Source organism: Ziziphus jujuba, chromosome 12, assembly GCF_031755915.1.
Source record: "Ziziphus jujuba cultivar Dongzao chromosome 12, ASM3175591v1".
Classification (NCBI taxonomy): domain Eukaryota; kingdom Viridiplantae; phylum Streptophyta; class Magnoliopsida; order Rosales; family Rhamnaceae; genus Ziziphus; species Ziziphus jujuba.
In genome coordinates, this window is record NC_083390.1 from 17,917,544 (window position 1) to 17,931,856 (window position 14,313).

General features: G+C 32.7%; 2 protein-coding genes and 1 long non-coding RNA gene across 3 annotated transcripts; 2 read left to right on the forward strand and 1 right to left on the reverse strand.

Annotated features, from left to right (window-relative positions):
* Positions 1 to 1,498: 1,498 nt before the first annotated feature.
* On the forward strand, positions 1,499 to 3,911 carry LOC107429202 (G-type lectin S-receptor-like serine/threonine-protein kinase RLK1). The gene is made up of 3 exons (XM_060813156.1): positions 1,499 to 2,042; positions 2,154 to 2,380; positions 2,482 to 3,911. Exons 1-3 carry the CDS (start codon positions 1,499 to 1,501, stop codon positions 3,655 to 3,657), a joined length of 1,947 nt encoding a protein of 648 aa, XP_060669139.1. The 3' UTR covers positions 3,658 to 3,911.
* A 2,369-nt stretch (positions 3,912 to 6,280) lies between these two features.
* On the reverse strand, positions 6,281 to 8,145 carry LOC132800263 (uncharacterized). Its single transcript, XR_009635222.1, has 2 exons — positions 6,899 to 8,145; positions 6,281 to 6,565 (listed from the first exon to the last, which is right to left on the reverse strand). It is a non-coding gene; the product is annotated as an uncharacterized LOC132800263 (long non-coding RNA).
* Positions 8,146 to 10,725: 2,580 nt separating this feature from the next.
* Positions 10,726 to 13,487, forward strand: LOC107429201 (G-type lectin S-receptor-like serine/threonine-protein kinase RLK1). The gene has a single exon (XM_048463344.2). The coding sequence runs from the start codon at positions 10,930 to 10,932 to the stop codon at positions 13,300 to 13,302; it is 2,373 nt and encodes a 790-aa protein (XP_048319301.1). The 5' UTR covers positions 10,726 to 10,929; the 3' UTR covers positions 13,303 to 13,487.
* The last annotated feature ends 826 nt before the right edge of the window (positions 13,488 to 14,313 follow it).

Below are 14,313 nucleotides of genomic sequence, written 5' to 3' on the forward strand. Positions count from 1 at the left end.
TTTTCATTTGTCTAATCGTTAATTTTTATAAAAGTAATAAAATAAAACTAATCCTTTAGAAATCTCAAATTTGAAGCAACATTTCAATTCACCTGATGCATATATAAAAAAAAAAATAATAATATAAAAGAAAAAAAACCTCAAAGCTTAGAAAAACTAACGAACTATATCCTATAACAGAGTATCAGTGTCCCAGATCGGTCCCTATATTTCATTCACAACCTAGAGATAATAAAAAAAAAAAAAAATCCAAAAGCTTAGAAAATGGAAAAGCAAATGGGAGAGCCACAATTTGGTTTCTCCATGGGAGACTTATGCGTGTGAAATCTGGCTTGCATATTTGCTATTATTTTCGATGACTACTGTCGAAGTTACTTGTGAAATTACACATGTGAAGTTACTACGAAGGAGAAAAGAGAAAAGAGCTCTCGGTTCCTGGTCTTGGTCAGAGACCACTGTGTTGGCGCCGGCTGTCCAACAAAGAGGCGAAGTAGTGGTATCTTTCTTTTCATTACGAACCACACGCTTCGCCTGCTCCCTCCCGGTGCCCACTAGCGCTTCTGTCCTTTTCTCGGGAATATATATATATATATATATTACTTTTTCAAAAAAAATAAAAATAGTGAATTGGATAGTTTTAAATCACGATAACAAAGCAGCATGCAAGATTTTCTCCAGTGCAGCGGGAGTATTAGAAAATTTTCCCAGCTGATAGCTATTTGACATCGTCCGAAAGCCCACAAATTTTATTACACTACGTCACCAGTGAAAACATTTATTTATTTTTTTTAATGTATAAGAATGTGCCGCTGTTCTTCAAAGAAAACAAAAAAGTGATTTCATGCTTATCTCAACTTTGTAGTCAACATCGGTTGTCCATATTTTGAAGGTACGTATATTATCTCTACCATTATATACACTGAGATGTGATAAGGCCTAATGAAAAAGTTACTTTAATTTGCAGTTTCAGGCTTGGATTTTCAACTTGCAAGCTTAGCTTTCCTTTATAGTGGCTTTAAGCGTTATTATAATAATAATAATAATAATTAATAGTTATAAACTTGTAAAATCCTAGTATTTAGTGTATATATATTCTGATGATCCTTTTCATTCCCTTTTTTTGAATCTTCAAATGGTGTATAAATACAAATCAATTTTCTTTGATTCTCTACCATATACTATTCGAAATGCATGCTAGTATATAGTAGTAGAAATACTAGTATATGGTGTAGAAATACAAATCAATTAAATACAGTGTGCTTTTTATTTTATTTTATTTTATTTTCCAACACGTGTAGCCTATAATTTCAAATCTTTTTTCATTTTCTTTCTTCCCACGCTGTCCATTCTACAACCACAAAACTAAGTTCAACCAAATACAACTCAATCAAATGCCTCCGACAAAAGGATTAAATGCAGTCTGATTTTTTCCGACACGTATAGCCTATACTAGAAATGATCAGCTAGCAGCTTTATCATTGAATTTCATTGACCGTCAATGGCTTCGGTTTTTCTTCTTCTTCTTCTTCATCTTCCCCTATTCCTTGTTGTTGCTCGACCCAAGGGCAAAATAACTGTTGGATCTTCTCTCACTGCAGGAAGCGGCACTGATTCTTTATGGCTTTCACCTTCTGAAGATTTTGCATTTGGATTTCACCCACTTCAAAATGATTCCTTCATGCTTGCCATCTGGTATTACAAACTATCCGGCCAATTCACCACAGTTTGGTATGCAAATGGAGGGAATCCAGCTTCCAAACTGGACCTAACTTCTGAAAATGGTCTCGTCCTCAAATATGGTGCTCAACAATTATGGAGATCTGGAAAAACAAGACCTGCTGAAGTAGCCTATGCTGTGATGAATGACAGAGGAAACTTTATACTCCTAGATGTTAGTTCTAAATCCGTATGGCAGAGCTTCAACCATCCCACTGATACACTGTTGCCTTCTCAGATCATGGAGTTAGGTGGTTTTCTTTCTGCCAGAACAAGTAACAACGAGTTCTCTCCTAGAAGATACCAGTTTCGTTTCGATCTTGATGGTATTGCTAGGCTTATTACCATAAATTTGCCTGGAAACCATATTTATAATACATACTAATCCACTGGTGATGCATCAAAACCTGGTTACCGAGTAGTGTTTGATTCGTTAGGCCTGTATGTATTGAGAAGAGATGAAAGTAAAATCTTTATTAGAAAACTGGAAGATCCAGTCTCAAATCCTTTGGGCTATCATATCAGAGTGAGTCTTAATTTTGATGGGGCTCTTACCATAAACTCTCACTCCAAAGATCCGTCTGCTGCAAATGAAATATGGAGAACCATAACATCAATACCGCACAATGTATGCTCCGCGGTAAATGGAGAAATGGGAGGTGGAGTATGTGGGTTTTACAGTATCTGCTTAATCCAATCTGATGGAAGGACAAATTGCAGATGCCCAGATGGTTATTCTTTGTTCAATCCAACTGATGCATATAGTGGCCGCGGACCAAATTTCATACTGGGCTGTATAGTAGTTCGGGGCAAATTCACCAGAACCACTTCATGCAGGAGATATTAAACGTTAATTTTCCATTTTCGGATTGTGAGGTGCTTAGATCTATTAGCAGGGAGAGCTGCAAAAATGCCTGTTTACATGATTGTTTATGTGCAGCAGTCATTTTTGACCCCGGTACCATGCGCTGTTGGGAGAAGAGGCTTCCACTTTCCAATGGGAAATTTGAATTTAATGCCATAGCTTATCTCAAAACAGCTAATATCCCACACAAGGACCAGAGCATAGTGGTTTTTCTGCCATCGTCGGTACTCTCAGGCCATTCTCTGTTGGTAAATTCTGTATTTATGAGTGCAAGATTTGTGGGTTTCTTTTTGTACTTAAAGAGGAAGGTCCCTAAAGTTGAGGTTTGTCCAAATGAAAGTAGACTTAAAGTTGAGGTTTCTCCAAATGAAAGTAGATTGCAGCAATTTACCTACGAGGAGCTGACAGAGGCCACAAATGGATTCAAGGTAGAACTAGGCAGGGGATCTTCTGGGATAGTTTACAGAGGTGAAACGAGATCAACTGGTCTCATCGCAGTCAAGATGTTAGACAGAGTGTTTGAAGACAATAACACAATATTCAAAAGAGAAGTTAACATTATAGGCCAAACAAATCACAAGAATGTTGTCCGGCTTGTTGGTTATTGTGATGAGGAACAACACAGGTTGCTGGTGTATGAGTTCTTGGAAAAGGGCACTTTAGCAAGATCTCTACTTGGAGAAGTAAAACCCAGTTGGACACAGAGGAAAAAAACTGCATTTGGGATTGCGAGAGGACTTAATTACTTGCATAAGGAATGCAGAAAGCGGATCATCCACTGTGACATAAAGCCTGAAAACATACTTCTGGATGAGAACGAAGATGCTCGGATTTCTGACTTTGGATTGGCAAACCTTTTGTCTCCCAATCAAATCAATACAAAACCCAAAATCAGAGGAACAGAAGGATATGTTGCCCCTGATTGGTTCAGGGCTGGGCCGGTGTCTGTGAAGGTTGATGTGTATAGTTTCGGTGTGGTGCTGCTAGAAATCATTTGCTGTAGAAGAAATAAAGATTTGGAAACTGATGGGAAATTTTTTATAGAATGGGTTTATGATTGCTGTTCGAAAGGTTAGGTGATCTGGTTGAAAACGATAAGGAGGCCATGGATGATATAAAGATGGTAGATACATTTGTGAAGGTTGCCATTTGTTGCGTCCAGGATGACCCCCATATAAGACCCAACATGAAGAAGGTTATGATTATGCTTAAAGAAATAGTTCAGGTTTCACTTCCGCCACGTCCATTTTCGTATTCATCCTTAGAAATTGAGGACATTGTTCCTAGGAGTTGAAGCTGGTTTTAAATCGAATAAAAATACATTTATACATGACTTTGGTGCTCTGCTTGCCAGGATAACTATAGTTAATGACAACGAATTTTTTTCTTATTTAAGCCAGTTACTAAGCATTGACATTCTATGGAAAATTATTTTTTACTTTCTGTCAGAGTACACAAAAAAGTTAGAAGAATTTCATTAGAATTTCATTCCAACCAAACATAAAGGACATCTATATTCTAAATAAACAAAGTTGCTACTATTTTTGAGCTAAATCCAAGAGCAATGCAATCACTTTTCGCACGGATTTATGATTTTCATAATGATACAAATTAAAGATCTTGTGATTCTTCCAACACTATCATTTTAACCAGTTTGAACTGTAATCATATGGCCAAGAAAACTTTAATGCAAATTTTGCCATATGCGCTGAAGCTGGGAATCTGTGAATATTTTGATCCTACAGTCAACCACACCAGAAATATTATGTGGAATTGATTTGGAAAAAAGAGAGGGAGACATAAAGAAAGTAATTTAGTTTAATTGTAGGGAAGCTGGAATTATCTTTTTTTCTTTTTTTGGGAAAAGTTGGGAAGCTGGATTTGAGCATGTAATTTGTTAGTACTTAATTTGTCATTGTACATTTGCATACATCATAAAATCAGTATGAACAAAAAGCTAAGAATTTGTGTCTAGTTGGGGATTGCAAAACCCTATAGAACTTTGAGAACATTGAAATGCATGCCAAGTTAGATAATCAAAAAGCTTTGAGAACTAAATTAGAAGAATAAGGTAATTTCATGGTAATTAAGAACTTGTTGTCCTGTTGGTTTGGTGGAGAATGGTATGGATTTTTTTTTTTTTTTTTTTTTTTTTTTGGGGTGATGAAGAAGGTTATGAATTTGAGTCCCTTATAAATGTGATCAAAGTTAATCCTGGCCATTAATTCCTAAGCACACTTCATAAATTTGAGAGATGCATTCAAATATCGTGCAGAGAGCCCCTCTCTTGAGGATGTACCTTCAATGATATCACATCCCTTCTGTCATTGATTTTTCAATTAGTGGTGACTATTCCAATAAGATTTATTGCATGAGCCAAGAGGAAAAGACTACTATATGCACAGCTCGTGAATTTTTATTAAAAAAAGACATGACAATGTTGTTGAACTTCTATATTTTACATTGTCGGAAAGCCAGCCAATTGTCTTTAACCCAAAATCTTGCATAAGAACCTCTTTATGTATAGTATAAATATACTGTGATGTCGTACGGGCTATGAAAACATTACTTTAATTTGCAGTTTCAAGACCAAGCGATAATCTACTAGCACATTCAATGTATTGAAAAGAAATGGAGAGATATGCTTCACTGTAAACAAAGTATGATAAAGATTTCACTTGCTTGGAATCTTATATTATCAAGTACTTATGAGAAGAAACAACAATCCAGTAGAAAACAAAGTCATATAAAAAAAAAAAAAACGAATAAAGGATATGTTGCAGGTAAAAATTGGGTTAATTTATAATGTCAAAAAGAAATGAAAACAAATTGAGAAAAAAAGAAAAATACTGAGTTTGGGTTTATGTGACACGTCAATTTGAAATTTTGAACTCAAAATAATTCAAAGCAAAATACTTTCAAAGTTCAAAGTTCATTTTGGTTTTGATATTTTGAACTCAAAATAATTCAAAACAAAATACTTTCAAAGTTCAAAGTTCATTTTGGTTTTGATATTTTGAACTCAAAATAATTCAAAACAAAATACTTTCAAAGTTCAAAGTTCATTTTGATTTTACTTTTGCAAATATAATTTGGTGACTAAAATTTGATTCAAAATGTTAAAGCAATCTCTTGTTTATATTATATTCAGATTCTTAAAAGTAAATATAATACTTTAAAAATATACGTTTTGTAATGCACCCGAGGTCTATGTGTTATAATTTATAGTGTCATAGGGTGAACCTTGTTTTCCTTGTCCGACATCGAGAAAGACAACACTCAAAGCATCACGGGCCACAGGCCAACCAAGCAACTTTGTCCTGTTTTGTAGAAAAATGAAAAAAGAAGAAAAAGAAATAGAAAGAATCGAGGAGATGGATGGGACAAGAAAAATGAACAAGTTAGAGACTTCAAGTCAATCTGATCGTAGGTTCAAGCATCCACGAAAAGGGGTTCATTGAATGTTGTAGATATCTAAAGGTTATATATGTCAAAATATACAATGTGAATGGAATTACTATTTAATTTATATTTTACAAACACCTTTATTGTTAGAATCCTTCTCTTTTCAATTTCCTTTCGAATTGTGGTAGGACCAATCTCTGTTTCCCCATTTAATTATTTTTAATTTTATTTGTAAAAAATAAAAAAATTTTAAACGAAAATATTTAAAACCTAGAAAACATTTTTATATTCATATTAAAAACAAATAAAAAATATAATAAATAAATAATAATAATATTTTTTATTATATGTACATAAATAGGGAGGGATAAAAGTGGAGATTAAATTCTTGGCCTCACCCTAAAATCGAACCCTACTTAAGGCCAAAAAAAAAAAAAAAAAAAAAAAAAAAAAAAAAAACCACAAAAATTATTATCTCATCCCTATCCTGCCATCCTGATTAAGCGTGGATATCACAAGATAAGATGGGTCGAGATAAATTGCCAGCCCTGATTATATCCTCCAGTAGTCAAGAGACGCCTGCACGATTGCCCTTTCCAACATTAATCTCATCCTTATCAACTTTTTTAAAGCAAAAGAAATTCAAAAATGGAGGACTGTGTCAATAAGAGCACTTCTGTCAATAAGAAAAACAAAAGAAAAGAAGAAAAAGAAAAACAAAAGAAGCTAAACTGCACATAAAAGAAGAAAAAGAAAAATAGAAGAAGCTAGGAAACTGTCTGGTGCAGAAAAATGTGATTATAGGTTTAGAAATTCTTGGTATTGTTGGTTGCTGTTCATAAAAGCAAGTTGGGTGATTGTAGAAATAGAAAAAGGAAGAAAAAGAAAACAGAAGATAGGTAGGAAATTAACCGGTGTGGAAAATTGACCGGTGTGGAAAAAGATCATGTTAGGATTTTCCATCCCTATCCTTGTTTCATATCATTTCTCGTGTATGGAAGAGTCAGGTAAGCCTCTCATCTGCTTTCCTACTTAATTATTTTAATTGTATTTTAAAATTTTTTAACCAATATATATATGAAACCTAGTTAATATTTTTATATTCTTTTTAAAAAAAAAAAATAATAATAATATTTTTTATTATATATATGTAAATGCGGAAAATACAAAGTGGTATTATATTGCTGGCCTCATTCTAAAATCAAACCCGACTTAAGGCAAAAATAAAAAATAAAAAATTGCTTCATCTCTGCCACGCCATCGTGATTAATTTGGGAATCCCCACCCCGTTAAAGTTGGGAATATCACGGAGATAAGACGGAGCCAGATACATTGCCAACCCTAATTATATCCTCCAGTACTCAAGAGACACGTGAAGGTCTGTCCTTTCCAACATTATTCTCAACCTTATCAACTTGCTGCACGTATTATTATGGTTAAATCTAAAATTATTAAATTTTTTATAAAAATTTTAACATTTATAATTTGATATTTTTTAAATAATTTATTTTTTTATAAAAATTAATACGTTGAAAAATTACTATGTAATTGATTATTAAAATTTTAATAAAAAATTTAATATGTGTAGTATTGTTATGTTATTATTAAAAAAAAATTAAAAAATAGAAGATATTCGGGAGGATTCTGTCAATACGAGCACTTCTGTGTGGGCTATATTTCATGTAAAATATGTGTTGGTTTGGTTTTCGCAAAATGTAAAGGACACGTGTAACGTACAGACGCAAAAAATTGCACTAGAATAGAAAGTATTGGTAGCGCTGATCAAAATTGTGAAAATAAATGAATAAATAAGTACATTTTTATTTTAATTTTTAGCCGTTCGATCTCTATTTTCTAGGGGATAAGAGAGGGGTAAAAGAAAGGATTCTACCCAATTAGTCCCTTGTTTCCTTCCGTATGCAATAATTTAACGATATTCAGTATTTTCTAAACAATTAAATGCAATTCAAATTAGCAGAAGCCATAAAATATCCAAAATTTTTCATGAATTTAATCTGATGGTGATGAAGAAGCTTAGCAAGCACCGCTGACTGATGTTCCAGTGAAGATCTATGTCCATAATCAATATCAAGCAAAAATAAGTTAAAATGAAATTCAATCCAGTGAGATCTTTTTATCTAAATGAGATGAACCCACGAACCCATGCAATAGATTTAAATTTATGATATCATATCATATTTATATAAATATTATTCAATAAAATTTAATAAATTAATAAATTTCAACTGATAAAATATAATAATATATGATAAGCTCATTAAAATAGTTAAGAAGATATAATTTTTATAACTATATAAGTTTTTATAATATTAAAATTATTTAATTTATTATTGGACATGATTTGTTCTGTTTTAGTTTAGTTTTTTAAAAATCTAAAAACAAATAAGTTTCTTTGCAATTTTTTTTAAAAAAAATATTATTTTGTTATTTAAAAGTCAAGTTCATTTTGAATTTTCAAATTTCTATATATTCCTAATGGATTAACTAGTCGGGTGTTGGGGTAAATGGTAATTTAATGGGTTTGAATTTATTTATTTTTATATAAAAATTTAATAAAACATATTTGAGTTAACTAAATTTTATACGAAAAATTTATCTATTGCTATATAAAAACTTAGTAAGATGTATTTGGATTAATCAAATTTTATACGAGTATGATATAATACTACTTAAACATGATTTTGCACTACATATCTACTTTCAGCATGTGTATAGTTAGAAATTTCATTGTTTGATTTGAATTCAATATAAACATTTTTCTATCTATATCATGAAGAAAGTTTCTAGAACCGGATGATGAGGAATAAAATTTATTAATGGATTATTTTAAATATATTATTATATTTAAAAAATTATATAAAATATATTATTTAATTTTATTTGATAAAAATATATTGTTTATTTATTTAATTGGACACAAAACAGAAGATATTAGATGAGATGTGAAATCATAAATCGGAGTATCTATGATACTAGTTAAAAAAAAACAAAACACATATATATTTTATTGAGTTGACTGAAAATTTATCATAGTAGTTCTTTATTTACTAACAACATAAAATACTTTTATTTTTTCATTTTTATTAATTATTTAAATAATATTTTTAAACTGGCATAATATATAATAAAAAGTTATGCCAAAAAAAAGTTTATCACAATGTACTTTTTTTTAATACAAAAATTATGATGAAAAAAAGAAATGGAGAAATATGCTTCTGTGTAAACAAAGTATGATGAAGTTTCACTTACTTAGAACGTAATTGGCGAAAAGCTTTTGCTTATCAATCAAAGCCATACAAAAAACTAACAAAAAATTAAGGGTACATTGCAAAGTAAAAAATTGAGTTAACAAATAGTTCCTTTTTTTCTTGGCGAGTCCATATATAACCTAATTTAATCTAAGAAAGAAATTAAAAAAAAAAAAACTAAATTTGGATTTACGTGACTCACACAAAGCAAAAAATTACTTAAAAAATTCACAAATATAATTTGATTTGAAATGTCAAAAGTAATCTTTATTTTTTTATATTATATTTCAATTCTTAATTATCCTTTTATCCCACGTTGACGAAGACTGCCCATTGACCACAAGTCAACCGGCGTGGATAGCATGTGGGAATATCACTTGCTAGAATAAACCCTCAACTCGGAACGTTGCCGTTTCGAACTCCGAGACTGGGAGGTCTAATCTTGGCATTTCTCTCTACGACACTACGACACAAAAAGAATATGAATATTTCCACATTGACGAAAATGCCAAATTATTCATGACTAATCAAACGGCCACAAAACAAATTAAAAAAAAAAAAAGAAAAAAGAAACCAAGTCCAAGAAAATACTGCGTTTTGATTTTTCCAACACGTAACTATAATTTCCAATCTCTTTCAGTTTTCCTTTTTCTCAAGTTCAATCAAATACAATTCAACTAAATGCCTCAAAAAAAAAAAAAAAAAAAAATCAAATGGAGAGTTTGAATTTTCCAACACGTATGTATAGCCTTAAATTTCAATCTTTTAGATGATAATTAATGTAATCTATACACAGAAATCATTCAATTTGATAACATTATTGGTTGTTTTGAGGGATAAATACATATTTTTTTCTTTTTTCTTTGAATTTTAATTATTAAATCTCTGATAATGCTGATGCTGAAACTTTTCTACTTGATTGTTCCAGACTTCCAGTTAAGCAAATATATATATATTTATATATATATAATTACAATTCAATTGTAGTCATATTTTTCAACATGTATAGATATATATATATATATTAGAATACTAATTTTATTTTGGCCGATGGAGCCAATCGTGGAGCCACATTATACTGTTTAAGTAAAAATACCTAATTAATATGTTTAATTGGATAATTAAATACACTAAACAAATGCTGTTTGAATTTTCCAAATTTAATGCGGTTTGATTTTTCCAACACTTAAACCAACTAGATACACATCAATTAAATGCAATTAAATGCGGTTTGATTTTTTCAACACGTAAAACTATAATTTCCAATCTTTTTCAATTTTCCTTTTTCTCAAGTTCAACTGCGTACAATTCAACTAAATGCCGAGCCTTTTTTTAGTCATTTCCATTTTTCTAAACAATTAAATGTTAATAACTCAAAAGAAAATGCGGCAAAGTTTGATATATTATTATTCATGACTAATCAAAAAGCCAAAAAAAAAAAAAAAAGGTCCAACCAAATAAGAATCAATAAAATGCGGTCTGATTTTTCCAATACATATAACTATAATTTCCAGTCTTTTTCAATTTTCCTTTTTCTCAAGCTCAATCAAATATAATTCAACACGTATGTATAGCCTTAAGTTCCAATTTTTTGCAATTTGTTTTTCTTAATAAAGTTCCCCATGCTAGAAATGATCAGCTAGTAGCTTTGTCCTTGAAATTCATTGACAATTAATGGCTATCCTTTTTCTCCTTCTTCTCCAACTTCCCCTTTCCGTTGTCGTTGCTCAAACCAACGGCAAAATAAATGTTGGAACTTCTCTGACTGCAGGAAGCAATAATTATTTATGGCTTTCACCTTCTAAAGATTTTGCATTTGGATTCCACCAGCTTGACGATGATGCCTTCGTACTTGCCATTTGGTATTACAAACTATCCGGCCAATTTACCACAGTTTGGTATGCAAATGAAGGTAAACCAGCTCCAAGGAATTCCAAATTGGAGCTAACTTCTGACAGTGCTCTCGTGCTTACAAGCGGTGCTCAAACATTATGGAGCTCTGGAAATACAAGTTCCGCTAAAGTAGCCTATGCTGTGATGAATGATACAGGCAACTTTATACTCCTGGATAATAGTTCTAAACACATATGGGAGAGCTTCAATCATCCCACTGATACGCTGTTGCCTTCTCAGATCATGAAGTTGGGTGGTTTTCTTTCTGCCAGAACAAGTAACAACGACTTCAGACCGAGAAGATTCCAGTTTCGTTTGGATTTTGATGGTATTGCTAGGCTTATTACCATAAATTTGCCTGGAAACCATTCTTATTATACATACTATTCCACTGACAATCCTGGCTACCAAGTAGTTTTTGATTCGTCAGGCTTGTATGCATTGACAAAAAATGAAAGCAAAATCATTATTACGAATTCAGTCTCAAATCCTTCAGACTCCTATATGAGAGTGAGTCTTACTTTTGATGGGGCTCTTACCCTGAACTCTCACTCCAAAGATCCGTCTGCTGCAAATGAAACATGGATAACCAGAACATCAATACCGGACAATGTATGCTGGGATGTAAGAGGAGAAATGGGAGGTGGAGTATGTGGGTTTAACAGTATCTGCTCAATCCAATCTGAGGGAAGGACAAATTGCACATGCCCAAATGGTTATTCTTTGGTCAATCCAGCTGATGCATATAGTGGCTGCAGACCAAATTTCTTACTGGGTTGCGATAATAGTTCGGGGCAAATCTACCCGGAGAACCACTTCATGCAGGAGAAATTAAATGTTAATTTTCCATTTTCGGATTACGAAGTGCTTAGCTCTGTTAATAGGGAGAGCTGCAAAACCGCTTGTTTACATGATTGTTTATGTGCAGCAGTCGTTTTTGACCCCGATAACATGCGCTGTTGGAAGAAGAGGCCTCCACTTTCCAATGGGAAAGTTGAATTATATGCCACAACTTATTTCAAAACAGCTTATAATTCGTTTCCTGATATCCCTCCAAAAGTCCCAGCTAAGGACCCGAACATGTTGGTGGTTGTGGTGTTGTCTGTTCTCTTAGGCAGTTCTGTGTTGGTCAATTTTGTATTTGTGGGTGCAACATGTATGGGTTTCTTTATGTTCTTGAAGAGGAATCTCCTTGGACCTGAAATTTCTCCAAATGAAAGTTCTATCGAAAACAGATTGCAGCAATTTACCTACAAGGAGCTGATAGAGGCCACAAATGGATTCAAGGAAGAGCTAGGAAGAGGATCTTGTGGGATAGTTTACAAAGGTGAAACGAGATCAACTGGTCTTATTGCCGTCAAGATGTTAGACAGAGTGTTTGAAGACATTGACAGAGAATTCAAAGCAGAAGTTAACATTATAGGCCAAACACATCACAAGAATCTTGTCCGGCTAGTTGGTTATTGTGATGAGAAACAGCACAGACTGCTAGTTTATGAGTTCCTGAGAAATGAAACTTTAGCAAAATTTCTATATGGAGATCCCAAACCCAGTTGGAAACAGAGGACAGAAATAGCATTTGGGATAGCGAGAGGACTTGCTTACTTGCACGATGAATGCACCAAACAGATCATACACTGCGACATAAAGCCTCAAAACATACTTCTGGATGAGTATTACAATGCCCGCATCTCTGACTTTGGGTTGGCAAAGCTTTTGCTCATCAACCAAAGTCATACGAAAACAAACATCAGAGGAACAAAAGGGTACGTTGCTCCTGATTGGTTCAGGTCTGCACCGGTGTCTGTGAAGGTTGATGTGTACAGTTTTGGAGTGGTGCTGCTAGAAATCATTTGCTGTAGAAGAAATGTCTTAGATATGGAGGCTGATGAGGAACATAAAATAATTTTAACTGATTATGCTTTCGACTGCTATTTGGAAGGGAAGCTGGATGCTCTGATTGAAAATGACATGGAGGCCATGGATGATATGAAGATGGTTGAGAGGTTTGTGATGGTTGCCATTTGGTGCCTCCAAGAAGACCCTAACATAAGACCCACCATGAAGAAGGTATTGCTTATGCTTGAAGGAGTACTTCAGGTTTCAACTCCGCCTGCTCCGTTTTCGTTTACTTCCGTAAAAATTGAGCATTAAATATGCACCTTAGTAATAGTATATAATAGAATGCATATTTTCGTTTACCTTATATATAGTATATGATAGAATCCATATTTTCGTTTACTTTATACAAGTTGTTCTTGAATAAAATAAAAATACATGTACTGCACTGCTTGCCAGAGTAACTATAGTTTGTGATAATAAAATGTTTTGTTATTTAAGCCGGTTACTGAGCATGGACATCTATGCCAAATTATTTTCTAATTTCTGTGATAGTAGACAGCAAAGTGAGAAGAATTTCATTCCAACCAAAAATAAAAGACATCCATTTCTAAATAAACGAAGTAGATACTATTTTTGAGCTAAAGCCCACAAGCGTTTTGGAAGTTTATGCCTTGCTTTTGCTACAGATGAATGCGTGCTCAGATTTATGATTTTAAAAAGGATACAAATCAAAGATCTTCCGATTCTTCAAACACTATCATTTTAAACTGTTTGAGCTACAATCATATGGCCAAGCAAACTTCAATGCAAATTTTGCCATATGCGCACAAACTGGGAATTTGTGAATATTTTGTTCCTACAGTCAACCACACCAGAATTAGGAATTTGTGACTGTTTTTATCCAGTGGTCATAATCACACCAGAATTGTGTGGAAGTGATTTAGAAAAAGAGAGGGAGAGATAGTGAAAGTAATTTAGTTTAATTGTTAGGAAGCTGGAATTTAAACATGTAATTTATTAATACTTAATTTGTCATTGTACATATTTATACCTCATAAAATCAAGATGAAAAGAAAGCTAAGAATTTGTCTCTAATTAAGGAATGCGAAGCCTGTAGAAATGTGAAAACATTGAAATGCATGCCAAGTTTGATAATGAAAAACATTTGAGAAGTAAATTAGATGATTAAGGTAACTTCATGGTAATTAAGAACTTGTAGTCCTATATGGTTTGGTGGAGAATGGTATGATTTTTTGTTTAGGATGTACCTTCAATGATATCACATCCCTTCTGTCATTGATTTTTCAATGAGTGGTGCCTATT